The sequence below is a fragment of the Miniopterus schreibersii genome, assembly GCF_964146895.1.
Source record: "Miniopterus schreibersii genome assembly, chromosome: 21".
NCBI classification, from domain to species: domain Eukaryota; kingdom Metazoa; phylum Chordata; class Mammalia; order Chiroptera; family Miniopteridae; genus Miniopterus; species Miniopterus schreibersii.
Genome location: NC_138123.1, coordinates 8,026,394 through 8,051,801, shown reverse-complemented (window position 1 = coordinate 8,051,801; position 25,408 = coordinate 8,026,394). Strand labels below are relative to the sequence as shown.

The 25,408-nt window shown below is 35.0% G+C and overlaps 1 protein-coding gene across 9 annotated transcripts in view; it reads left to right on the top strand.

Annotated features, from left to right (window-relative positions):
- Window positions 1–25,408, top strand: part of CDC42BPA (CDC42 binding protein kinase alpha) — a 145,877-nt gene that overhangs the window by 101,524 nt on the left and 18,945 nt on the right. For 5 of the 9 annotated variants that reach the window (XM_081124177.1, XM_081124175.1, XM_081124174.1 and 2 more), the window contains 8 exons: window positions 14,981–15,064; window positions 16,225–16,330; window positions 17,655–17,791; window positions 18,477–18,616; window positions 19,845–19,926; window positions 21,633–21,849; window positions 22,657–22,719; window positions 23,637–24,230. In XM_081124177.1, coding sequence (XP_080980303.1) covers window positions 14,981–15,064; window positions 16,225–16,330; window positions 17,655–17,791; window positions 18,477–18,616; window positions 19,845–19,926; window positions 21,633–21,849; window positions 22,657–22,719; window positions 23,637–24,230 — 1,423 coding nt within the window. Of the gene's footprint in view, window positions 1–3,896; window positions 3,936–11,220; window positions 11,326–14,980; window positions 15,065–16,224; window positions 16,331–17,654; window positions 17,792–18,476; window positions 18,617–19,844; window positions 19,927–21,632; window positions 21,850–22,656; window positions 22,720–23,636; window positions 24,231–25,408 lie in introns of all 9 variants that reach the window. The other 4 variants (XM_081124179.1, XM_081124178.1, XM_081124176.1 and 1 more) reach the window with 2 other exon arrangements.

The window sequence follows — 25,408 nt, the reverse complement described above, 5'->3', positions numbered from 1 at the left end:
TTTGCTCATTGGACAAGTAGGGATAACAATAGTAATAATCTCATGGGTTTTTGAGAATTTTTTTTAAAAATGTATGTCATATGCTCTGCAATATTGGTTATTTCCTTACTCTTCATAGGCCTCTTCCCCATACCTTCCTGTGTTATCTTTAGCTTCCTTTCTTGTCCATCAGTTGTTTCATTTCAGTGCATTCTTAGCTCTTCACAACTCAGCCTTCCACCCCAGCCAATATGAATCAATAAACCTTCCTTCAGAATTGTCGAATCACATTACTGCAGGAAAATGATTTTTACCTGTCAGGGCAGAGGCCAGCAGTAAGCTCCCATTTACAAAAATACTTTGTAGTCTTAATTTGTATTTTATGGCATGAACCTCTTGCTTCTCTTTATAGTTTATAAGTGTGACCACCCTTTCCAGAATTATCCAGTTTGTCCTCAAAGTCATAGTACAGGGGTGCTTTGAATAATGGTATTCTGTCTTTGGCATGCTTGGGTTCAGCTTCCAAGATATTTAGTATAACATTCAATTCTGTAGCTTCCTTTCTCAGGCGTTTGAATTCTTAAGGAATAAAATAAATGTTGATTGTTCTTGGTGCCCAAACTAGTTAGGTGATTGTGCGTGATGCTAATAATATGTGACTGCCCTCTAGAGAAAGTAGCCTCTAACTCTTAACTAACCCATAGAACACATCCTCTGGTCATTCTTTTTTGTTTTTTATGTCCTTGCTATAGAAAAGGAAAAAATAATGCCCGGCCAGGCGTGGCTCAGCGGTTGAGTGTTGACCTAGGATCTAGGCGATCGGGGTTCGATTCCCGGTCAGGGCACATGCCCGGGTTGTGGGGTCGATCAATGACTCTCTCACCATTGATGTTTCTCTCTCTCTCTCTCTCCCTCTCCTTTCCTCTCTCTGAAATCAATAAAGATATATTTAAAAGAAAAAAAAAAAGAAAAAATGACATTGGAGACCTGAAATTTTAATTACAGCTGGAATTGTGGGTATAGGAGGGAATGAGGCTAGTATTAAGCAAGACTGCAGAAATCAAGTTTTCTTTGGTGGCCACACATTGACTTTCTCCATCTGCCCCCAGGAGCCTCGTGCCCTCATACCATCCTCTGATTCTTCAGGGCTTCATAGTGTGCCTCCAAAATCCACTCTATTTTTCCCTTAACCCTCCCACACAAGTCTACTAAAATTATAATTCCTTTACTTAAAACAGTACACACAGTCGCACTCCCACCTCTACTTTTTCCTCAGTATGTTTTGCCTTTAATTCAAAATTCGAATGGTCACTAGGATTTGGGCAATATGAGCAGACCTTTGGAGCAAGATGCCCATTTTTTTAAAGTTACACTGTTTAGACAACTCTTTCTATGTTAGAGTGTTCTCATAGTTGCCTACTGTACAATGTAGAAAGGGATAACATAAATATTTCTTAATAGCATTTAAGTACTGTGGAATTTCAGATATTATTCAGTATTTATTAAGAATTTTTTAACTTACAGGCTTTACTAAACGTAGTACGATATTTCCTGCCCTGAAGGATCTGAGTCTGGTGGAAAAGAGACATCTAAATAGATAATTTTAAAACCATTGGGACTGAAGTACAATGATAAAAGATATGGACTGCATATCATAGGAGAGATCCAGCTGAACCAAGAGGGTTCAGCTGAACCAAGAGGGTTCAGAAAAGCTTTCTAAAAGAAATAATGCCTGAGCTGGGCCTTCATAGAGGTTTATGGTGAGCAAAATGGAAGAGAAAGCTGTACAGGAGGTGTACATTATAGGCAGGTGGAGCTTGTTGGAGGGGAGGGAGGGAGGGAGAGGCCAGAGGGAGACTGCAGTTCAGTTTGCTGAAAGCAAAAGGGATGAAGCAGGGATTGGTAAGTGCGTTGAAAACAGGCCAGGCCAGAATCGGGATGACTTGACATTGCGTATTATGGGACTTAGATTTTATCAGTTCCGTATGTAATAGTTATTACAAGGTTTAACAGAGGTGAAGCTAACCAGCTTCATTTTGGACAAGTCAGGCTTGAGGTGCCTGAGGGACATCCAGGTAGAGATGTCCAGCAGATAGTTTTCTACATGAATCGGAGAGGTTTGGAAATGGTCTGCATTGTTGAAAGTAGATGATCTCCCAGGAAGAGAAGTTCTGTGAGAGCAGTAGTGAGCCAGAACTGAAACCTGGGATATCTGGCATCGAGAAAGGAGCAGAGGAACCAGGTTCCACAGAAGAGAAGGAGCAGTGGTCAGAGGGGATGAGCTTACGCAGGAAAGTGGCATGTCACAAAAACCAAGGGAGTACGGAGTTTTAAGGAGGGAATGGTCAACCCCCTTGGTACAGATGGCTACTGCTGACCTTGTCAGCATTTCATTAGAATGGGCAAAGCAGAAGCCACACCGTACTGAGAAGTGGATGAGAGGCTAGGAAGTATGAACATTGATCGTGTGCCATTTCTGAGAAGTCTGAGAAAGCTTGAATCCTAGCCCCGCCACCAACCAGTTTTGTGACCTTGGCAAGTTACTCTATTCTCTTTGTGTTTAAAATGGGGATTGTATTACCTACCTTAATTCTGTGAGAATTTTAAATTCACATATGTAAAATACTTGGTAAAGCACCTCTATGTATTACACAGGATAGACATTAGCTCTTAGAATTATTAAGGAAGAGAGGGGAGAGATTAAATATTAGCTAGAGGGAGAGGTGGGGCTTGAGCTGCTCAGTGTTTGCTTCGGGGAGGGAGGGTGAGACGGGTACCTCCAGCAGTAAGTGAGGGAATGAAACCAGGTTTAAATCTGAGACTTTAGACCTAAGACCGACTGGACTAATAAACAAAACACTTGTTTAGAACCTGCAGGCCTTCTAATTCTGGTTTGCTTCTAACTCTTTGGGACACAGGGAAGTCACCTTCCTTTCCAGTTTCCTGTAGGGAGAAATACCAGTTCCCAGTCACCAGTCTGCCAGAGCTATTGCACAAATAGAACTGATCATCCTGAGTTACGTTTCTGGTCCTTGTAGTTTTCTCTGAACTCCTCTGTGACTCCTGTCGACTCAGTTTATAAAGTCCTTCCTCGGGTCCCCATAAAAACCTGGACATCCCTCCTCCAGGTCCCCTTGCAGACTTCGTACGTACCTCTGTTACAACAGCGTTTATCACAGTATCTGTCGATGGCCCTGTGTCTTCCACCAGCCTCACTCGCCACGCCTTCTCTTCTAAATACCTGACATATTGTAAACCCGCAACATGTTAGGCTGAAGGGAATATAGTAAATTGCCTGAGTAGATATGGTTCATATTTGTGAAGCTCAATATTGCAGTTTCAAAACCTTGAAAAGTATTTTTATATAATTGTTACATACTTATTGTTACTTAATTCTTAGAAGGTCCCTCTTTTGACTAAGCCTAATACCTAGTCAGCATGGACAATAATGTTGAAGCAACTGCTATTGTTTTAATCCATTATTAATCATTCTGAAGGCCTTATTTAGCTTTTATTTAAAAGAATCGTCTTTGAAAAGAGTAAGAATTTGGTAGGTAAATGTCTGAAGCAAGATTAATTAAATATTTTATTAAATGCTTACCAGCGCTAATGTTTCAAGTTGCTACTACCAACTTTTCCAGAAGGGAAGTTGTCCGCCACTTGATAAAGGGTTATTTCGTGAGTCACTCTTTGTGCGAGGTCCAGTGAAAACTTAGTATCACTCTTAGACCTAGTCTGAGCAGCTGTTTCTTTACTGTCCTGTCCTCCAGTTTTTCCTGAAAAATACACATCCTTTCAACTATCAAAAAATGTCTTTATATGTATGTTTATATACTTTGTCTGTTAAGACAGTGGTAGTCGTAGAGTCACGTGTGTAAATATGTGTAACGTGTAGTATTCTCCTTTCTTTGTTGAAGCGCTCTCCATCCTGTACTCCAGCTAGCAAAGGCAGACGTGTAAGAGACTCGCGCCCTTTGTGTCCCCCCCTGGTGCCCTCCACCCTCTCACCCCTTTGCCTGTGGTTGCACAGTGTGCTTACGTTTTTGTGATGTATTATACATTTATTGCATGCTTTGTGCTGCTGCTCCTGCTGTCGCTACCTGCTTTTCTGTATTTTCTTTCTTTCGTGGTTTTTGTGTTTTTTTTTTGGCTTTGGCCGCAAAGCTTCAGGAATGTTCATATAAATTTCTGTAACCAAACTACTAAAATTATAAGGTATCTTATTTTGATTGCGGGGGGGAAAAGTGATCCTAAAGTATGTTTTCTAAATTGATCACATACAGATTAAATGAGTTCCTAAATAAGAATCTGATAAAAGCAAATATGTATACATTTCTTAGAGATTTTCATTATATGGAAAGAAAATGATAATATGCAAATTTCAAAAATGATTTGGGACAAGTTGTAGATCTTATTTACTATAATTTTATGTAAATAAGTTCTGGAGAATTTTTGATAGATATTTTTATGTGGTTCAAAGGAATATCCTTAAATATTTTATATATAGATTTGGAGCAATGTTAATAAATCATTTATATTCTAATATAAAAAACATTTGAAACATTCTTTATATATGTATTGGTAACAAATGATAAAAGTCTTCCTGTGCTAAGGCTAGCTTGGTGTTTGTCCATCTGAAATGGGCCAGCCACTACCTCTATCCTGCAAGATCTCTGATGCCCAGAGTGGGGAACCTATTTATAGAAAGGTATCAAATTTTTCTAAACCTGCCTCCACCCCAATGCCAGTATACACATATACATACTCCTCAGTTGAGAAGCAGAGGGCTAGCTGACGTTTTTGGCTCTGATTTTCGTATACCTTATAAAAGAGTAACTTTAAAATGGAGCATCTGTGATAAATACAAGTTTTTTCCTTTACCTGTCAGCTTCATGATCACTGGTATTGATTAACACCTTAAATCCGGAATTCCTGGACTTAGAAAGTTCTAGATCAGGGAAGTAGTAGGGTGGCCCACTGCTTCCTGTACTCTTATCTTTCTGCTGTGATGAAGAGTTAATTGTCAAATAAATATGATTGGCCCTAATATAGCACTTTTTTTTTTTTTTAACTACTGCTTAATAATGGGTTAGCAGTTCAGATAATGCTTATCGGTGTCTGGTACAGGGGTATGGCCAGAGCTGTCAGTTCAACTGATAGCTCATTAGTTAATGAAGTTTATGAAAAGATTGCTGGTTCAATTGATGACTTGATTATTTTGACACTTACAGAGTTAAAACCTTTGGGTGTTTGAATTTATCAAATTAATCTGACTATATGTTAATTATATCATATCACCCCTAGAAGGGAATACCAAAGTGTTGTGTGCTGAATTATATTAGGTTCAGATCACAGCCTGTGAACAGTTAAACATTTAACTATTCATTTTTTAATAAGGTCATAATTCAGAGAGGTTTTGTTTTTCTGGTTAAATTTATTATAGATCAGTTATGTCTACTTGCCTTTCAGGCTTTTAGGGGCCTTGACCACCCAAAAAATGTCTGTGAATGTTGAAATAAGGAAAATATTTTGAGGGAAATAGCTGTTTAAGGTCCCTGCTACTTAGCCTTTATCTTTATTCTGTAGGGTGATAATAAGTCACACTTAACCAGAACCTATTGATGTAAAATTACATGGGATTTTTTTAAATGCAGATGTGATAGGCTTGCTAATTTGCTTTCCAGGCTTTCTCTAATTTTTCCTTGCTTCAGTATCTGACAGATAAAAAGTCAGCCACTGAAAAGTGGAAATGTCCGTGAGGAAGATGTTTGAAGAATTATCAGTTTCTCAGTAGATAATAGTAGAAACATCTTAATAGAATAGTGAGGAACCTTGTAGTCCTGAAGAACATCAGTGTATTACATAACAGTGGCCTTATGTTCTTTGTAAGTGGTGTTATTTAAGCATAGTATCAGAAAGATTTGTTATTAATATTATTAATGTATGAGTCCAAGTGGTTATGGAACAGTCCATATTGTTTTCATTAATAGAACTACTGAGTGCCTCATTTTAGATTATTCCTTTAGAGTTTGAAGCAGAGATTATAAATCGCCAACATGTGGCTTAACTTCTTTTATGTTTTCTTAGAACATTTGTAAATTCTCTAGAGTAGATAGATATTCAAACCAATGTATTGAAAATAACTTGGGAAGCTTTCATAAAGAAACAAGTTATACATTATTTGTAATTAATAAGATTGTACTTACTTAGCTATAACCTTTAGTAATTTATGATTTGTTTTGGAATGATAAAATATTTACTGATGCCCAAATGATATAGTTAGTATTTCTATAATACTGTTTTTATATAAGCTTAATTATATCACTGAAACTTCGAGGTTATAGTGTTTCTGAATACAAAAAAAAAAAAAAAAAAAGATTGCTTGCCACTTTGTTTTCAAAATACTTCTAGCTAAAGGATAAAGAAAATTGATACAACTGGATTTTTTTCTCTTTTAGTTTTAATATAAAACAATATATCTAATATAAGCCAAAATACAACAAATGTTAGATTTAAGCTCTTTTTAAATTTATATCAGATCCATATCAAACTTGATGTCTTACTTTAAAACCAGTTTTCTTGTGAGAATGGTTTGCTATTTGTATTTGTTCAAATCGAAAATTATTTTTAGAGTAAAAAAGACCCATTGGTATATAGTCAAGGTGAGTAGTTTTAGTTCTTATTATTTATAAGAAGACCATACTGCATCATTTGAGGAATTCTTGCTTAGTGGGTCATCTAAAAATCAGATCTGTTCCCGGGGGGGGAGGGGGGAATTTTTCCATTTTACTGCACTACTCTAAAAATACATATTATAGATTATTCTTCAGAGAAATCCTAATAGATTCAGGAAACATTTGGACTTTTTACACGACAGTGTTGTGCATTGTGGCCAGTACTGCTGATACTCAGTTTTTCTGCCCCCCCCCCCCCCAAACATAAAGCAGTAAGTAAAAATACTGAGTATTATGAAAGTTTAGTAAAATTACTTGCTTTTTAGTGAACAGAACCAGCCATTAATTAGAAATTATTGGAGTATAGTAGATGTTTTTAATGCCAATTCATCAGAATAACTACTTAAAGTATGTTTAATTAGAAAAAAGAATTAGCCCGGCTGGGCGTGCCTCAGCGGTTGAGCATAGACCTAGGATCCAGGCGATCGTGGTTCGATTCTCGGTCAGGGCATATGCCCGGGTTGTGGGCTCGATCCCCAGTCAGGGGCGTGCAGGAGACAGCCGATCAATGACTCTCATCATTGATGTTTCTATTTCTCTCTCTCCCTCTTCCTTCCTCTCTCTAAATCAATAAAGATATATTTAAAAAAAGAAAAAAGAATTAGTTAAAAAAATAGAAAAAAATCATTTATGTAAAGATACTTCTCATTTATTTTTCTCAATAGATTACAATTTAGAAATATTGAGTGAGTTGCTTATACTATTCAGTTAAGATTTTTTTTCAAGATCTGTCTTTGGATAATATAAAAATACACTGTTCAACTAATACTAGCTTTTTATTGCTTTTTAGTATTATCCCCTTTTTAATCATACTTTGTATAATTATAAACTCAATTATTGAATTAAGACATCTGTGCTGTTGATGTATATTTATGAGCTTTTCCTGTATTATTAATTCAAGTCATTGCTTACATTTAATGCTTACATTAATTTAATTGCTTACATTAACATTTTTTATAACAAAGCATTTTTTTAACTTCCATGGTTTAACTATATTAATGATTATATTTGTTTTGAAGGTAAAAATAACTTATGTGCTATTAATTGCTTTGCTGCTATATTATATCTCAGTCATTGCCAATTAATCATTAAAATTAACTTTAGGCTATCTGTAAATTCTGTCATATAGACATTGAGTATTATGAAAGTTTAGTAAAATTACGTGCTTTTTAGTAGGTAGAACCAGTCATTAGAAATGCACTGGTAAACATTTAATTATAGACAAAATTAACAGCGTCTTGAAAATCACAGTCCTGTTGGTGATAATTAACAGGGTTGAAAAAGAAAATACATAAATAGTATTGTATTTTTCTTATCCTTACTGTGAAACCTCTTTTGAGATATTATTTATAATGATAGTTATCCAGAAAGGAAAGGAAATATTATAATTTATTAACCTGATTTGCTATTAGCTTCTAGTAGAATCTTTTAAAAAGAAATTTCTTTTAAAGTTTGATATTCAAAACTTTTTTGCCATGAGTTTATTCATATTTACCAAACTTTGTTTCTTGTCTTATAAGAAACATGCTTTTGGAAAATAAAGTGGTAGTTTCTTAACTTCACTTATGTATTCATGTTTGTTTTTAAAAATCAGAGTATCATTGTAAATGACATAGTTTGACTTTTTAATATGCTCAATTAATGCCATCTCAAAATATTATTGCAGTGTTTTTACTTATTTTGAATATTTTTATTTACCTAACTAACTTGATTTTGTTGAACATCTGGAATTTATTTTTACTTTAAGAGCATACAGCTCCATAGAGCTAGTGTGGTAACTTTCATTATTCTGTTTTAGCTATTTGCATCTCCTGGCACACATAAATAACCATTAAATTTTGCGGCACACCAAAAAATAGATATTATATTTTTTGCCAATCTGACAAAAAAAAGTAGATATAATTTTGATTTAATCACACTGGTCGACTATTATTGTGTCAGCTATTGTCATTTTTTTAATTTGACAATCTTTGGGAAAAGAAGTCAGTGCCCTTGACTAAAGATTCAGGTACCACATGTTTTAAAAATTCTTGTGGCATACTGGTTTAAAATCGCTGTTCTGTTTTATTACAATGTTATTTTTTTAATTTAAATGTTTTTTCATTTCTGAGTAACCAGTTTTTATTTTACTTCATTCAGCTAAGAAATGAATTTAAAATCTATTCTCATTTTTATTTTATTCTCATTGATAAATAAAAACTTGTTAGGAGAAAGAGACTTTCATAAATGACAATAATTCTTCGGAGGGGCCAAGAGATACGTATTAAAAGCCTCAAGAATTCTTTAAGAGTCACTAATTTGTGTAATTACAGATTAAACTGTGTTCATGTATTTTTTCCCTTTGCTCAGTAACCCACTCTCATAATGTCACATTTTCATAGATCATGAAACTGCTGATTTTAACAACCAACTATGGGGCAGGGTAGGGGGGCAGGCTGGTTTTAGGTGATGATTTTTGTGATGTAAACCTTCCATTAGAGCACATACCAACTAAGTGTCTTAAGGCAGTGTGTTCTAATTTCAGCACAAGAATGTATGTAGAACGGTATGCTCACTTTCTGTCACCATGTGCTTAAGTGGCTCAGAGAGCAGACCTGGTTTAAAATTTCAGCCAGGACTATTGGGAGCAGTAAGCTCTTCCCTTTATCATTTTGAAATTTTTAAAGTAATTGAACCCAGAGATACAGAGCTATTCAGTTCTGTTCACAGCATTTTGCTTCACATAGGAACATCTGATTTTTGTCTTTCAGTCAAGCTGTGGGCTAAAGGCTTTTGTGTAACCAATCAGAAACTTAAATTTTCTTAAGATGACCCAGTTTTTTGCACATAACAAATCTCCTGCTTGCATACTCCTTTAAAACTTTGAGACAGTTAAATCCATTTTTTTCTTATTAGTGTAAAATGTATCAGTACTGCTTTGCTTATCAATTCCATTTCGATTGAACCTCCTTCCCCATAGTTTACAATTTATATAATCTATGGAAACTAGAAGGAAGGTGGTTTTTAGAAATAAAAGATATTTCTGCCTTATTCCCAAATCAGGGTCATATTTCAGAAGAATAATTTAAACTGATGAGCTTCTCCATGACTGTCCCTGTGTACAGTTGTGAACTGGGTAAAATCTGTCTTAAGTTCCATTTTGTTCTTTCTTTTACTCTCCTCTCCCTGGTCAGAGTTCATTATCAGGAAAGGAAATAATACAACTCGGCCTCCATGGTCACTGAGTTGCTCTGAGTACCTTTCCTGTGGAGATGCCTCTGGTCCAACAGGAAGGGTACTGCATTTGGAGTCAAGAGGTGGGGTTCAGGCCTGGCTGTCCCACATCATAAGACATACAAGTTTGATGAAATTAGCCACATCGCACAATTAGAGCTGGTACACAGCTGGGATGCTGCAGTTCGGTAGGTCTCGTTTTTAAAATACCAAAATACTTCCTAGCTGTTGGTAAGTAGCTGCTGCTCCATGTCCCCTAGATGTCCTCACCGAGACCCTTCTTTCTTCCCACTTCTGCCAACTCCAGTAATTGCAAGTTTATGGCCTGGTTGGTGGCCATGTTAATCAGCCCCACCAAAGTCTTGCCTTGCTGGTTGCCAGAATACCTGCCCATGCCCACACCCTGGGAGGCCATAGATGGGCACCAGCCAAGGGCTACTACAGTTTTTGCCAGCCCTCTAGCCAGTCCCTAAAGTAGTAACCATGATCATAAGAAAGAAAAAGTCATTTTAAGTACATATCTAAAATGCTTAAGCTGATGCTCTTTTCATTGATCTGTAGCTTCTGATCTAAGGCATTGTTCTTGCTGTACAACATATTTGAAACAAATTCCCTAACCTTTTCAAATTACCATCCTTGCCTTTCATTTTAAAAACCCAGTCCTAGTAACTTTGAAAATTGCCAAACTATGTCACCAGTCATTGTGCTTAAGATCTCTTATGCTAAACTTTAACCCAAAGCATTTTCAGTTTCTAAAACTACTTGGTTGAAAGTGTGCAGCTGAATATAAGTGATGGTATTTCTACTGCTGCAAAATAAAAAGGGGATTTACTTTAGCGACAAGCCCACAGCTAATCGGTCAGTTTCTTTTACTTTCACTCAGTGCTTGGTAAAGGACCAAATTTCAGGCTTATCAGGGACAAAATTATCTCTGATCTGTTTGCATATCTCTGTTAACTACCTTGTATTTATTTCACGTGCATGATTTATTTTGTAAAATGCAAGTTTCATGTGGAATACAAGAATATACAGCAGAGATCAGTGCTCAAAGTAAGAGATCGACAGTGAAAATTGGAACATTTTGTTAACTATTGTTATCCTAACCTTGGTTTTCATTAAACCTAGTGGTTATACTTTGTATAATGACACGTCCCTAATGCGAATATTTCAAACTAAAATTTGTTGTCCTCCTTTCTCAAGAAATGTTGTGATCGCGCCTTACAGAAATGCTAAGAGCTGCACATTGTTGAAAGTGATTTCTTGGGTTTTTGTTTTTCCTGACTTATTTTCCTAGACTGATCCCGTTGAGAACACACATGTACGGAATCCGAACGTCAAGTTTTACATCCAGTCAAGGTCCACATCTCCTTCCACATCTAGTGAAGCTGAGCCAGTTAAGGTGCCTCATTGGAGCAGTATTGCTCCCCAACTTTTCACTTGTGTTAGAAAAGAGGGAATTGCAAAAACAAGTGAAATCTCTCTTCTGTTAATCAAATATATTGTGTAATAAGTCACAATATATTGGAGATCATTACATTGGACTGATAATGTAGATAGTATGAAACTAAAGTAGAAAGTTGTCCCCCAAAATTCAACTTAAAATAGCCAGAACATTTGTTTAATCAGGAAGGTGGTCTTTAGTTTAAGCAGAGAATGATGTAGAACTGAACTATGTAAATTTGGAATTATTAGACATCCACTGCAGGCACATAGCAGTGTCAGGGGCCATTATCACGCTTTATTCTAATAAGGCATGACAAAACTGCTACTTCATAAACAGAGCTTAAAATTCAAATCGCCACTCCTGGCAGCTGAACAGTTTATTCTAACTGCTAAATTAGTGATAGTCATTCAACTAAATCATGCTTTTTAATAGTGCAAAAACTGTTGTATTTGCGCCTCATGTCAATCAGTGGTTTTAAACGGCCAGGTGACCAGTTTTCTCAAGATCATTTCTCAACAAGTTAGAAGGATGTGTTATGCCTCAGTTAGTGCCATCCTGCTCCAGATGCGGTTCTGGTTCAGACTCGGCATCACAGTGCTGACACAGCTCCTTTGCTTCTGCTCTATCTCCAGAGCTGTGTCCAACAGTCCAAAAGAAAGATGCCTGAAGGAAAGCGTGAGTTGTACTCAGATTCTGACTTGGTTTTTCTCCAGCCCTATGATAGACTATCTCAGACTGGTTGAGGAGACCCTCTGCTTTTTTTAATTTTTATTGTTTTAATAGTTTATATATTTTTATTTTAATGTTGAAATATTTCCATCACATAGAGAATAATAAACACCCATGTAACCACCATCCTCTGATTTAACAGATATGAACATTTTGTCTTATTTTTTTCAAACTTGTATTCAAAAAAAGAAAATAGTCCAGACAACTGAATTAAAACACCCTTCCCTATACCATTCCCCCGTCTCTTTTCCCAGACATATCTAAATACCCTGAAATTGAATTGCATCCTCTCTTCCTTGGTTTTACATGTAACTTTTTTCATTCAGCATGCTTTTGAGGTTTATTCAGACAGATACATGTCCATTTAGTTCATTCATTATAACTATTGCATAATATTTTATTGTATGAATATACCACAACTACTTATTCATTCACCTATTTGATACGTAGGTTTTTCCCAATTTTTTATTACTACAGTCAGTGCTGAAGTGAACATCATCATAGCTATCTGCTTTTGCAAAAGTGCATTTGTTTAGCATATATACCTGGAAGTGAAATTACTGGGTTGTGTGCTATAAGCATTTTCAACTTACTAGGTCTTGCCAAATTATTTTCCACAATGTTGGACCAGTTTTCATTTCCACAAGCAGTGTATGTGAGTTTCCCATTTTCCCACATCCTTGCCAACCCTTGTATTTACTTTTGCCAATTTGATGGGTATGGAGGGGCATTTTTGCTTTAATTTGCATTTTCTGATTTCACATGTTACTGAGCATCTGTTTATGTTTATTGGCCTATGGTGATTTGCTTGTTCATGTCTTTTGTCCATTGTTCTGTTGAACTATTTTTCCTATTTCATAAGTGCTCCTTATATAGTCTGGACATTAGTCTTTAGCTGGCTATATTCATGGCAGATATTTTCTTCTAGTGTGTGGCTTATTTTTAAATGTTATTTGTGATATCTTTTTGTCTTGCAACAGTTTTTATTTTAAAGTAGCCATTTATCAATCTTTTTCTTTATGACTTCTGCTTTTTGTGTCTTTTTAAAGCATTTCTTCCCTTTGCAGCGATTATAAAGATTTTCCTCTATATTTTCTTCTAAAAGTTAAAACAAAAATCTTAAATGTTTAGGACTTTAATCAAACTGAAATTTATTGTTATGTATTATGGGAAATAAGTTTCTAATCTATTTTTCTCATATGAGCAACCAACTGTCCTATATTTCCCCCATTGATGTGTAAAGCTATCTCTGCTTTATATAAATGGGCCTGTCTGGGGTTTCTCTATTCTCTTCCATTGTTCTCTTAGTCTAGGTCTGCACCAGGATCAGATTGTCTTAATTACTATAGCCCTAAAATAATTCCTGATACCTAGTATGGTCAGCCACACCCACTTTCACCCACCTTAGTCTTCTTCCTTTTCTTTTTGACCCTGTAATTTTATGTATGACGTTTAGGATCAGCTTGTCAGATGCTAGGTGGGACCTTTAATTGAATTTATAGATTTATCTGAGGAGAATTGACGTCTTCGTGATATTGGGTCTTTCCATCTATGAACATGGTATACATATTTAGATATTCTTTTCTTCAGTAAGTTATATTATTTTCTTCATGAGTGTACACCATATTGCTTGGTAGGTTTGTTCTTAGGTACCGTCAATGAGCCTTTGTTGCTATGGTGAATTGGGTCTTTGGTAACAGATATTTTCTTGATTAGGTATTGCTGGTCTTTATGAACTCTGTTCATCTTGTATCCAGCACTCTTGCTTCACTCCTTTTAATTCTAAAACTCCTCTTGGACTTTTTATGTAAATTCTAATGACAATTTTGTTTAGTGTGAGTTGTTTTTAATTAACTTTTATAAAGGTTTTCGGTGTTCTTTTTCATATTTATCTTTTTAAATGTTAAATTATAAATTGGATTCAACACTTTCTCAAGATATTTAAATTAAATTAGAATGAAATTTACAATTAAGTAGAAAACTCTGAGAAACTCAACTGTATTGTGTTTTAAGGCTATATTATATATCAAATATTCTGATTTGGGAGGTTATACATTAACAAAAGTAAAGAGAGCTCACCCATTTTCCTTTTAATATTTTAGAATGTTCTATACCTTTATACAAAGCTAGCTTTTCCTCTCATTTGCTGCTTAGCATCCTAATAGGAAGCCATTCTTCACATCTTTTTTTACACTTTGCTAATCAAGTGATATCTCTTTTTTCCATAGTAACATCCAATAAAATCACTGGTTCCTTCTATTCAAAGAAATACCTTACAATAATTCCCTATAAAATAAAGATATGGCTTATAACTAAATTTGTGTGTAAATTCAGAATCCCAATAATAATAAAATCTAACTTCTTTGGAAGTTAATTTCTGCACAAAAGTTCCACTAATCAATCAGTATATATACATACACAAAAATCCACAGAATTGTGTTACATATATGTAAAATGCATTCTGTATATAGAAGTAAAGGAGTTAAAAAATCTTCTAAATATTTTTATTATAAATCTTGCTGAAAACTATTAGATGCTTTTAGAATTAATGTGGCATTTTCACATGAACTTGAAAATTAATATCCATTTTTATGTAGATTACATGCTATGACATTTTTTGTATTCTGTGGATTCTCTTTTCCAATTTTTTATTTTTATATTTCCAGACTGAAATAATTTTACTAATTGAACAAATACTTCACTTATAGACTTGCAGACAGAAATTTAAAGTATCAACACTATGAGAATTTTAGCTTCATTAAGATATATTTTGCCTTATTGATGTTTTCTTTGACTTTATTTACCTTGATTTATTTCTAAGGATGTTAGAAATGGATGGAGTTTTTCATAACATTTATTTCTTTTTTGCCCATGGATTCAGACTGTAGACAGTACTCCACTTCCAGTTCACACACCAACCTTAAGGAAAAAGGCATGCCCTGGTTCAACTGGCTTTCCTCCTAAGGTACTCAATCTAGTTGTAGCCTGGTGTGTTCTGAAACAGAAACGAGAATGGATTTCTTCTGCTTTATATACTTCCTGTGATTTTTGCTTTTGGTTTCCTTAAAATTACAAACATGAAAGCTTAGAAAGAAAATAAATTCAGTGTGAATGGAAATAATCACCACTGAGAAAGGTAGGAGGAGTTGTCCCAAGTTTTTTTGTTTTGTTTTTCCTCCATGTTCTTAAATTCAATATTTTGAAGTCTGTTAGAGTGAGGAGTAGGATGTATTGGGGAATGCATTGTAAGGAGGGTATTAAGTTGAGGCCACTTGTGGAAGACTCTAACATTGAGGTTAATAAACCACCAAAAAAGAAATACTTAGTGAAAAATTCAGGCGAATTTTCATCTTTTCATTCTATTTAACGTTGACTATGACTGAAGTATTGTATGTGGTAGAACATGAAGATTTAATTGCTTATCTCAAACTCCTACAAAGAAATTCTAGAAATTGGAAAACTGAAATGATTGAAAATGTTAGCAGTAGAAAATTTACTCTTGGTGGCTCCTTACAGAGCAAAAAATTAAGAGTAAAAATTAGTGTGCAGGAGAAATGTTGAGCAAAATTTTATATGATGTTAACAAATTAGGTACTTGTATTTTATCCACAGGCATGAAAGCCCCTAGTCTTGACCTAACTTTCTGTAGTCCTTGGTTTTTTTAGGATCATATTCTACCTGGTTTTATATTATGAAACTTTAAGAGATGACAGAGTCAGACAGAAACTTATTTACTCTCTCTGAGTTTGAGTTGCTTCATCTATATAAGGAAATAATACCTGTATTTCTAAGCATTGTGTCCATCACATGAGATGATGTATGTTAAGTATTGGCACAGTGTCTACACCTTGGTTGGTACTTGGTCAGCATAAAAGCAATTACAGAGTTAGCATGAAGATAACCTGTTCTATTTAGAATGGAGTCGAATCCCAGTGCCACTTTGAAACTTACCAACAGTCCTAATAAAAATATTTAAAAAGCATAGATTATAGAACTATGTGGTGAGAAAAGAAAAGAATTCATTCTACTCCTATGAGAAACATTCTGGTAGCTGGTGTGGGGCAGAGATTCACAATATGAAAATCCTTTAACCAATGTGTATGTTTTTATCCATTTGTTTTGCAGCGCAAGACTCATCAGTTTTTTGTCAAATCTTTTACTACTCCTACCAAATGTCATCAGTGTACCTCTTTGATGGTGGGTTTGATAAGACAGGGCTGTTCCTGTGAAGGTAAGAATAAAATGGTAAGAAAATGTGACTTTAGAGTCCTAACATTTACTACCTAAATCATAATCAAATAACTTTATTCTTTTTATAAGGTATGTGTTTGTTTTAATCATTTGTTTTTCGTTGGATAACAGGAATGAGACAATAAAATGAGCACCTTGCTAAAGTCTGTTGAATATTAGAGAAACTAGACAGTCCCCAGAAACCTTTTTCAGGGGAGATAAATTTAAATGTTTTATTCATCTTTATTACTCAGATGATTTTGTGGTTTTGCAAAGCTATTAATGTATGTAGCAAAAGACATGAAAGTTATCCTTGAATCTATTTATTTAATTTTAATCTTGTTTAATTTGCCAGAGAAATTGTCATTTGGAAAGTAGATAATGCACTGTCTTTTCAGAAATATTAAATGTCTGTCACTAAGTCTCAAAAGATATTTTGGTCCTAGTATTAATAGCAGAAGTTCCCCCTACCATTCATTGATTCATCCATCACATGTTTATGGAATAGCCATTCTGTGCTTCTGGGCACTGGGGATACAGTGGTAGAAGGGGGATGGAGGGCAAAGACCCTGCCCTCATGGAACGCACATTTTGAGAGATGAGAGAACAGAGATCATTTGAAAAGAAAACAGTTTGTTTTGGCATCACTTTATTTTTCCTTTGACTTTGGAAATGAAAATTATTTAAATTATAATTGGACATAGTATTTGTGTGTATTTTAGAAATATGATTTTTTAAAATCACATGAGACTTGCAACTACAACAGTGCCTCATATATAATTTACCACTATATCTTGTGAAAAAGATAAGGAAATAGTTGCTGATTCAAATTCTGATACTAGTTTCTATTTCTTGCTTTTGGGGTTAGAAGGGACCTTGAAGGGAAGGAAGTCAGGCTCTCGCAGATGCTTGTAGAGTATGCTTGTAGTTAGCCTGAAGCTGAATACTTTGAATAAGGGGGAAATTAGTAGCATCCACGGCAATGCGTTCTGTGTTTGGTTAGTTCTCCCAACCTAAGTTGCAAATCTCTATTTGCATTATCTTAACTAGTTTGTTATTTACATGGGTTTAGAGCCAAAGAAAATGGTCAGGTTGGAAAGTGGAAATTTGACGGTTTTGAGTGAATGAAGTGATGGATAATGACTGACATTATTGAAATTCTTTTTGTTAAGCAAAGAATCAGTTCCCCAAATAACAAAACAGTTTTTAAAAATAAAATCTGAGAAAAGCATTCATGTACCTTGCATGTAATGAATTCTCAGTGGATTTTCTTTTTGTAAAATGAATTTTTATTGAACATTTTTTCTTTTTTATGCCTCCAAAAGTGTGTGGATTCTCATGTCATATAACTTGCGTAAACAAAGCTCCCACTGCGTGCCCAGTTCCTCCTGAACAGACAAAAGGTCCCCTGGGTATAGATCCTCAAAAAGGAATAGGAACAGCATATGAAGGTCATGTCAGGGTAAGTAATTTTTGGGTTTAGATTAATCTCTTAAGGTTCATTAATGAATTAACATATAGTCCAGTCACCTTACAAACACAGTCCTTAACAGAAAATTAGATGAATAACATTTACCTAATAATTTTATTTCACCCAAAGCAATGATTTGAAAACAAAAATGTAGTCTTTGCTTGGAAATCAGTTCTAAAATGTTTCAAAAATTTCTATGCTCTCTTTATCTTATAATGAACAAATGTTGAAATCTCCTTGAAGAGTCTTCAGCATTTGGTCTTGCTGGAGAGGTAGCATATGCTTCTGAAATATGAGATATTATCAAGACATAATCTTACTTGTAATCTTGAATGATATTTAAAGTGTAAGCTGCATGTCATCTTAACTACCAAATTTGACTTTTATGCTACTTAGAAAGAAATCCATGAATGTTATTTTAATGAATTACTAGTGAAAGTTAAATGGTATCATTTAAAATTTTTTCAGAATAGTCATTCAGTGATTTAAAAATGTATTCTTACATTTTATTAATGATATATGTGTTCCATCTGCTACTTTACCAACCAAAGTGGCCGACTTCTAGCATATGTACATTACCTTCAGGTTTTCACCATGTAGGTACATATGTAATTAAATGGGCTCTGGTTGACATTTTAGTTTGAGTTGTTTTTGTTTATTTCTTTGCCTGCCAAAGATCCCTAAACCAGCTGGAGTGAAGAAAGGATGGCAAAGAGCATTGGCTGTAGTTTGTGACTTCAAACTTTTTCTGTACGATGTTGCTGAAGGAAAAGCATCCCAGCCCAGTGTTGTAGTCAGTCAGGTGATTGACATGAGGTAAGCTTCCAAAGGTGAACGTATTTGTATCTTTGCAACATAGGAATAAAAAGTGATTTGTCTTCTAATTATATTGCCATGTTTTTATTTAAATCTCATTCCATGTTAATTTTCTAATTTACTAATATTGCTATAGTAACGTAATTAAAAATAGGAAGTAAGGTGTAGTTATAGGACCTGCTGGTGTGTGTGTGGGACTAGAGTTGGAGAAAAGAAGCTAATGTCTGAATACAAAGGACCAGTTTAAAGGTTGCTGGAGTATTGGAGGCCTAATATGTAGTATTTATATCACCTAAAGGCACAGAGTATAACTTCCATGTGAGGAAAGGAAATAAAAATCTCAAAGTCAGACAAGTTCTTAGAATATATAATGCATTGGTAAGCATTTAAGTAAATACATCTCGAATATTTTTAGTTTCATTTTTCAGATCTTCCCCTGCCCCTTGCAGTGCTCTCCTTTACCTCTTCTCATAACTCCAGCCATTTCTCCTGGAGTCACCTTATTAACTCCCATAGCTTCAGCCATCTCCTCTGCATTGATGAATGACCCCCAAACACAGTCTTCCTCTGTCACTCAAAACTCAGAGTTCCAGCATTTCATACCAGCATCTCTAATATCATCTTTCCCATAAATATGGAATATGGAGGGATAAATACAAGCCATATTAGCAAGGAAAATGTGACAGTGTCTGTCTGCTAAGGGCCTAAATACAGAAAAATAGGGAGAAAGATCCAAGGTAAGACTAAGGTGTTAAGTCTCCAAGACCAAGAGGATGATACCAATAACTAAATTAAGGACTAAGTTATGTGGAGCAAATCTCTCTTAGGTGTTGAAGGAGCAGTAAACTGACAGATGAGCTGTGTTCAGGGTACTTCAGGTGTATTATGGGAGGCAAGAGGGTCCAGTCTGCTGGGGACTCTGGAGACCTACCAGCATTCAAATTCCAGTACACTTGTATCTACTGGCCTTGGGACTTTGGGTGAGCCAGGAATTACTTCTAGTCTTGTATAATGTGCCACTGTAAAGCTATTGATAAATTACTATGGGCACTATCAGTTACAATGTGGGGGGGGGGGGGGGAGAGAATCCAGTTTTTTAAAGAATTCAATTTGGATGTTTTGTGCAATTCATTTTTAAGGATTGCTTCATATGTATTACTTGGATACACACCCAAGACCACACACTTACCCACGTAAACTCACTTTTAATGTTTCACTTTTCCTTCAGGGATGAAGAATTTTCTGTGAGTTCAGTCTTGGCTTCTGATGTTATTCATGCAAGTCGAAAAGATATACCTTGTATATTTAGAGTAAGTATGTGTGCTGTAATTTGATCACTGAATTATTTGTTTTTAATGAGTATTTGTTTTGCCTCTTCAAAACTTGAATGAATAGACAGTGCTAAGTAAATAGTTAATTTTTAATTAGGTTTCCTCTTGGGTAATATTTTTGAGTCACAATTGAATTTTCAAATAAATACTGTCACATGGAAAATTGATTGTGAGGTTTCTCAAGTTTTTTAAAAATGGAAGTTTTTCTTTTTAATTTCATTTAAGAAGTTAACATATTTTTCAGTTTTAGTGCTTTGCAGTAACCATTCCAAAACTTAGTGGCTTAAACTAACTGTGATTTATTTTTCAGCATTCTGTGGGTCAGCCATATAGTTCTTTTGGTGTTGACTGGGGTACCTCATGTGGCCTGCATTCAGCTCATTTGGGACTGGAGTATCCAAAACAACCTACTCTTCACATCTGGGGTCTTGGTGCTGGTTGTTGGCTGGGTGGCCTCAGTTCTCCCTGTGAACTTGATCCATGTGGTCTCTAATCGTTCAGTAGACTGGCTGAGCTCTCCATGGATGGCTTCCAAAAGAGCAAAAGAAGCTCCCAGGCCTTCTAAAGACTAGACCCCAAAAAGGCATAATAACCCTTTTGTAGTCTATTAGTCAAAACAAGTCATGGGGTCAGCCTGGATTTAATGGGAGGGGAATAGATTCCACTTTTTGATAAGAAGAATGGAATTCCATGGGAAGAATTGTTGGTAGCCTTCTTTGGAGGCTGCCCACAGTGCAGTCTTGAATTGGTGAATTAAGATAATAGAGGTATAAAGAAAGAACTACTGCCCCAACCTTACGCTTGTATGTTTAGTGTTTGTAGTATTTGTTTATGAGTCTTGTATCCTGAGGAAGGTTGGACAAAGACTGTACTTTGTCTCAGTTCCTAGACCAACAACTATGCTTTCTCCAGCCTCCTACAGAGGCTATAGAGGCCCACTTATCTGTAACTGTTAAACTTAGTGGGGTTTTATTGTCATTCTGCTTGTATTACTTTTAATAAAGGGTCCATATATATATAATTTAAATCTGCTCAGTTATAAATTCTGTTTGCATAATGATAAGCTTCATTTAAATAGTAACTATAGTGATCTGATCTTCTCTAAGATAATGTGAGTTATTGTTATGAAATAACAGAGAATATAAGTATATCTGAGCATTTCTGACTTCTTAAAGCAAGTTGAAAATAAGTACGGTATTGTGCTTACGAGCATGGACATGAGATCCCACTCTTGTTTTTTGGGAAAATTAAATGTCTCTGCACCACAGTTTTTTCATGTATGAAATCATGATGTAATAATACCTGTCTTAAGAAGATGTTGAGAAGGTTATGTGAGTTTAATACTTGTAAAGTGCTTTGATCAGTGCTCAGGGCTCAGTAATTACTCAAAAATATCAGTTGCTGTTATATGAATGTGCTTACTGCATTTTTTTAGTGATAGTATTCTGGTATGTTATAGCAAAGAAAATGATACTAACATTTAGAATGGTATCTGCTACCTTTGCTTTGCCATGAATTCTAATGCTGAAACTAGGTATTCTGATTAGGAATAGCTGACCTCTGCTACAGGTAACACTTAATGAATGCTCATTTTGTTGGCTAGTGCTAAGCAAACTCATCTAAGCATAAAACTGACTTAAAGGGTGTGTTTTGTCATATCATGAATTTTGATTCAATTTTTCTAGGTCACAACTTCCCAGCTCTCAGCCCCGAATAACAAATGTTCAATCCTGATGCTGGCAGATAGTGAGAATGAGAAAAGCAAGTGGGTGGGAGTGCTGAGTGAATTGCAGAAGATTTTGAAGAAAAACAAATTCAGAGACCGCTCAGTCTATGTTCCCAAAGAGGCTTATGACAGCACATTACCCCTCATTAAAACTACCCAGGCCGCTGCAATCATAGGTATGAATTTATAACATTGATCATGTTGTCATAATTGTTTACTAATCTACCTGGCTTTCATCCAGGAATCACCAGCGTCCAGCCTGGTAAGTGTGACATCACAGGTACTCAGTATTTATTGAATGAATAAGACTATATTAAGCTTTGTTACTCAGGAAACAAGAATAAGTACACTTTTCAAATGTGTTTTCTTCTGAAAAAACAACAGTGCTAATGTTTAACTTTTGACATATGTGTTCTCTGCTTGTGTGGCTGAGAACAAGTTGTTTAGTGCCTTAAAGCATAACGTTCGGTGTAGTGTAGATGCTGATTACCTTGCAAAGGTTATTGGGAAGTTTAAATGAGATGCAATATGTCAGAGTGCCCTTGTACCTAAGTTGCCCTAAAAAAAGGCAGCTTTTGTGTCTGGGGGTTTAATTTTTCACTGTATTCCTGTGTACACATCTAACTCTTTTATTACTTCCTACTAAATAATAAAAAGTTTAACAAGTAGGGTTCAAATGCCTTTCACAATTTTCCCCCCCAAAACAAGAAATAGAACTGTACTCAGGCCACTAACAAACTAGGTTTTTAATTTTTTTCATCTTTTATTGAATAAACATTTACTTATTTTTGTAAATGTTGATATAGGTTATTTTCTAGTGATCTATTAAAAAAGACATGAAAGGAAATTTAATAGTAAAAATTGTTATTGCTATTTTAAAATTGTTTATTTCAGATTTTTGTACCAAATATCTTTATTACCTATTAGTTTTACATAGTTTTTACCTAATAAAAATGTTTCATATTTATTTATATCTTACATAGATCATGAAAGGATAGCTTTGGGAAATGAAGAAGGCTTATTTGTTGTGCATGTCACCAAAGATGGTAAGTGAAAACTTAATTATTGTGGGGTAACTTTAAACCGTATGTTAGAAAATTCTAAACTCTAGTTTCTAAATTCTAAAAATGGCAGGATTTACTTTTGTTTATTCTATAATTGAAATTTCCCACATCTAATTTGATGTGTTAATAAATCAAAAGATAACTTTTTAACTTCTGTAATCATCATGAGTTCTAAAACTTCCATGTATGTATTGTCTGTCTTGTGTAACTTGATTTAATGGTTCTGCTGAAGAGACTCGGGTTGCATTTCTAAAGAAAGTACATGAAAGAAAATACATCTTGATTTTTCCATTGTTCTAATAGTATTAGAAGAGGTAAGTCATTAAGATATATTTGTTGTTGGGGTTTTTCCCCCATAGTTTATTACAAAAGATCTTTTTCTAAACATAAATACTAGGTGAAATAAAAAGAAACCAATTTAATTTAGCTCTAAGTTTTATATTTATATCAAGTAGGATCATGGGAAAACAATGCATTTAAACTTCCTAAGTTTGTTACCCATACAGATACTTTTAGTGAAATATGAGTTACACAGTTTTTAAAAAATATGAACCCATAATAAAAAGTTCCCTAGAACTTAATACCAGTAAAAAGGCGGGGTTTGTATTTTTGTTTTGTTTTTGTTTTTTTGAAGACCTGGCATGACTTATCACATAGCAGCTCTTTGCCTGGGCTGCCAGAAATCTCAGTGCTAAATTTAATACTTTACTGTAGGTGAGCTAAATTATCTTCTAACGGGTGTAATTGTCTCCCTCTCCCTATGTGATTTCTGAGCTCTTATTCTTCTCTGAGTATGGATCTGTCTTGATTATAAGTTGGCTTATATTTTTTTAAGTATAATTGGATGTGATTAATAAAATATTATTTTGCATCTGATTTATTATTATTTCTTCGCATAGAAATTATTAGAGTTGGTGACAATAAGAAGATTCATCAGATTGAGCTCATTCCAAATGATCAGCTTGTTGCTGTGATCTCAGGACGAAATCGTCATGTGCGACTTTTTCCTATGTCAGCTTTGGACGGACGAGAAACTGATTTTTACAAGCTGGCAGAAACTAAAGGGTGTCAAACCATAACTTCTGGGAAAGTGCGTCATGGAGCCCTTACCTGCCTGTGTGTAGCTATGAAAAGGCAGGTCCTCTGTTACGAACTTTTTCAGAGCAAGACCCGTCACAGAAAATTTAAGGAAATTCAAGTCCCATATAACGTCCAGTGGATGGCAATCTTCAGCGAACACCTCTGTGTGGGATTCCAGTCGGGATTTCAAAGATACCCCTTGAATGGAGAAGGAACTTCGTACAGTATGCTCCATTCAAACGACCACACACTGTCATTTATTGCCCATCAACCAATGGATGCCATCTGCGCAGTTGAGATCTCCAGCAAAGAATACCTGCTGTGTTTTAACAGCATTGGGATATATACCGACTGCCAGGGCCGAAGATCTAGACAACAGGAATTGATGTGGCCAGCAAACCCTTCCTCTTGTTGTAAGAGTCTCTTTCTTTTGGCTGTCTTATCTTTCTGCCTCTTTCTTTTTCCTTCATCTCCTAGATATATTTACTGTTAATAACAGGTTATTTTTAAGTCATTCTTAAGGTTTTCCTAAGTATTAATTATGTTATTTATGTAAAATAACCATGTGTAGTTAGTCTAGGCCAACAATGTCAACATTAATATACAAGTAATTAAAGCTAATCTTTCTATGGAATATTTTACTTACATAGATTTTTTTAACCCATATTATTGTATTTTGAAATAACCCTAAGTAGCTATCTTCCTGGTCAAAAATACAGTGTGATTATTAATAGCTGATAAGATTTCTTCTGGAGTAGTTACTAAGTGAATTGTTAGTTATGTAAAGGTATAGTGTAGCATTTGTAAGATTCAGTTTTATATTTTTATCTAGGTGTTTAAAATTGCTTATTTCACTCTTTTAAGAAATACTAAGACCTTAATAAGTTTTGGAATACTCACTATTTTCACTGTATAAGATATAACAAGTAGGAGGAGTATCCAACCCAAAATGTTTTTTAGTAGAAGGTATATGAATATGTTTAAATGCTGAAGGGAAGTAGCCACTAGGGAACTAGGAAAAGCTGATCTCTAGTAACTTTTCTTGCTCTGCAGGAACTGGAGCAAGATCCCCAAGGAGGCCAGAGGGGCTGGAATTGAGAACGGGGGAAGGACGTGGCTGGAGGGGTTAAAGCCTCTTCTGCCATAGCAGGACAGGATGATGGAATGAGTACAGTAGGGTTTAAGGGTTCAGTAGAAAGTTTTGGAGAGCTATATATGCTTAGTACAGAAAAATTAGAAAATCTAGATAAAAAGAAGAGAAAAATACTTCTAATCTTACAAACCCATACTTAACTATACTTAGTTTCGTTTCTTCTGAAATATATACTTTTATTTATGGCATCATGTTTAGAATGGATGGTGTTTTATAACCTAGTCAGATAATAATTCAGAGTTTAGAGTAAGAATTGGAATACCTGGCTTTTATGAATAGCTCTGCCAAAAATTTAATTTGTGACCTTAGTGTAGATAAATCATTTAATCTCTCTTTGCTTGTGTCCCCATTTATTCATTCCTTCATTAAGTATATATTGAGCATCTACCCTGTTCATGTGACTCTCCCAGGTGCTTTATCAAACATTCATAACTGTGA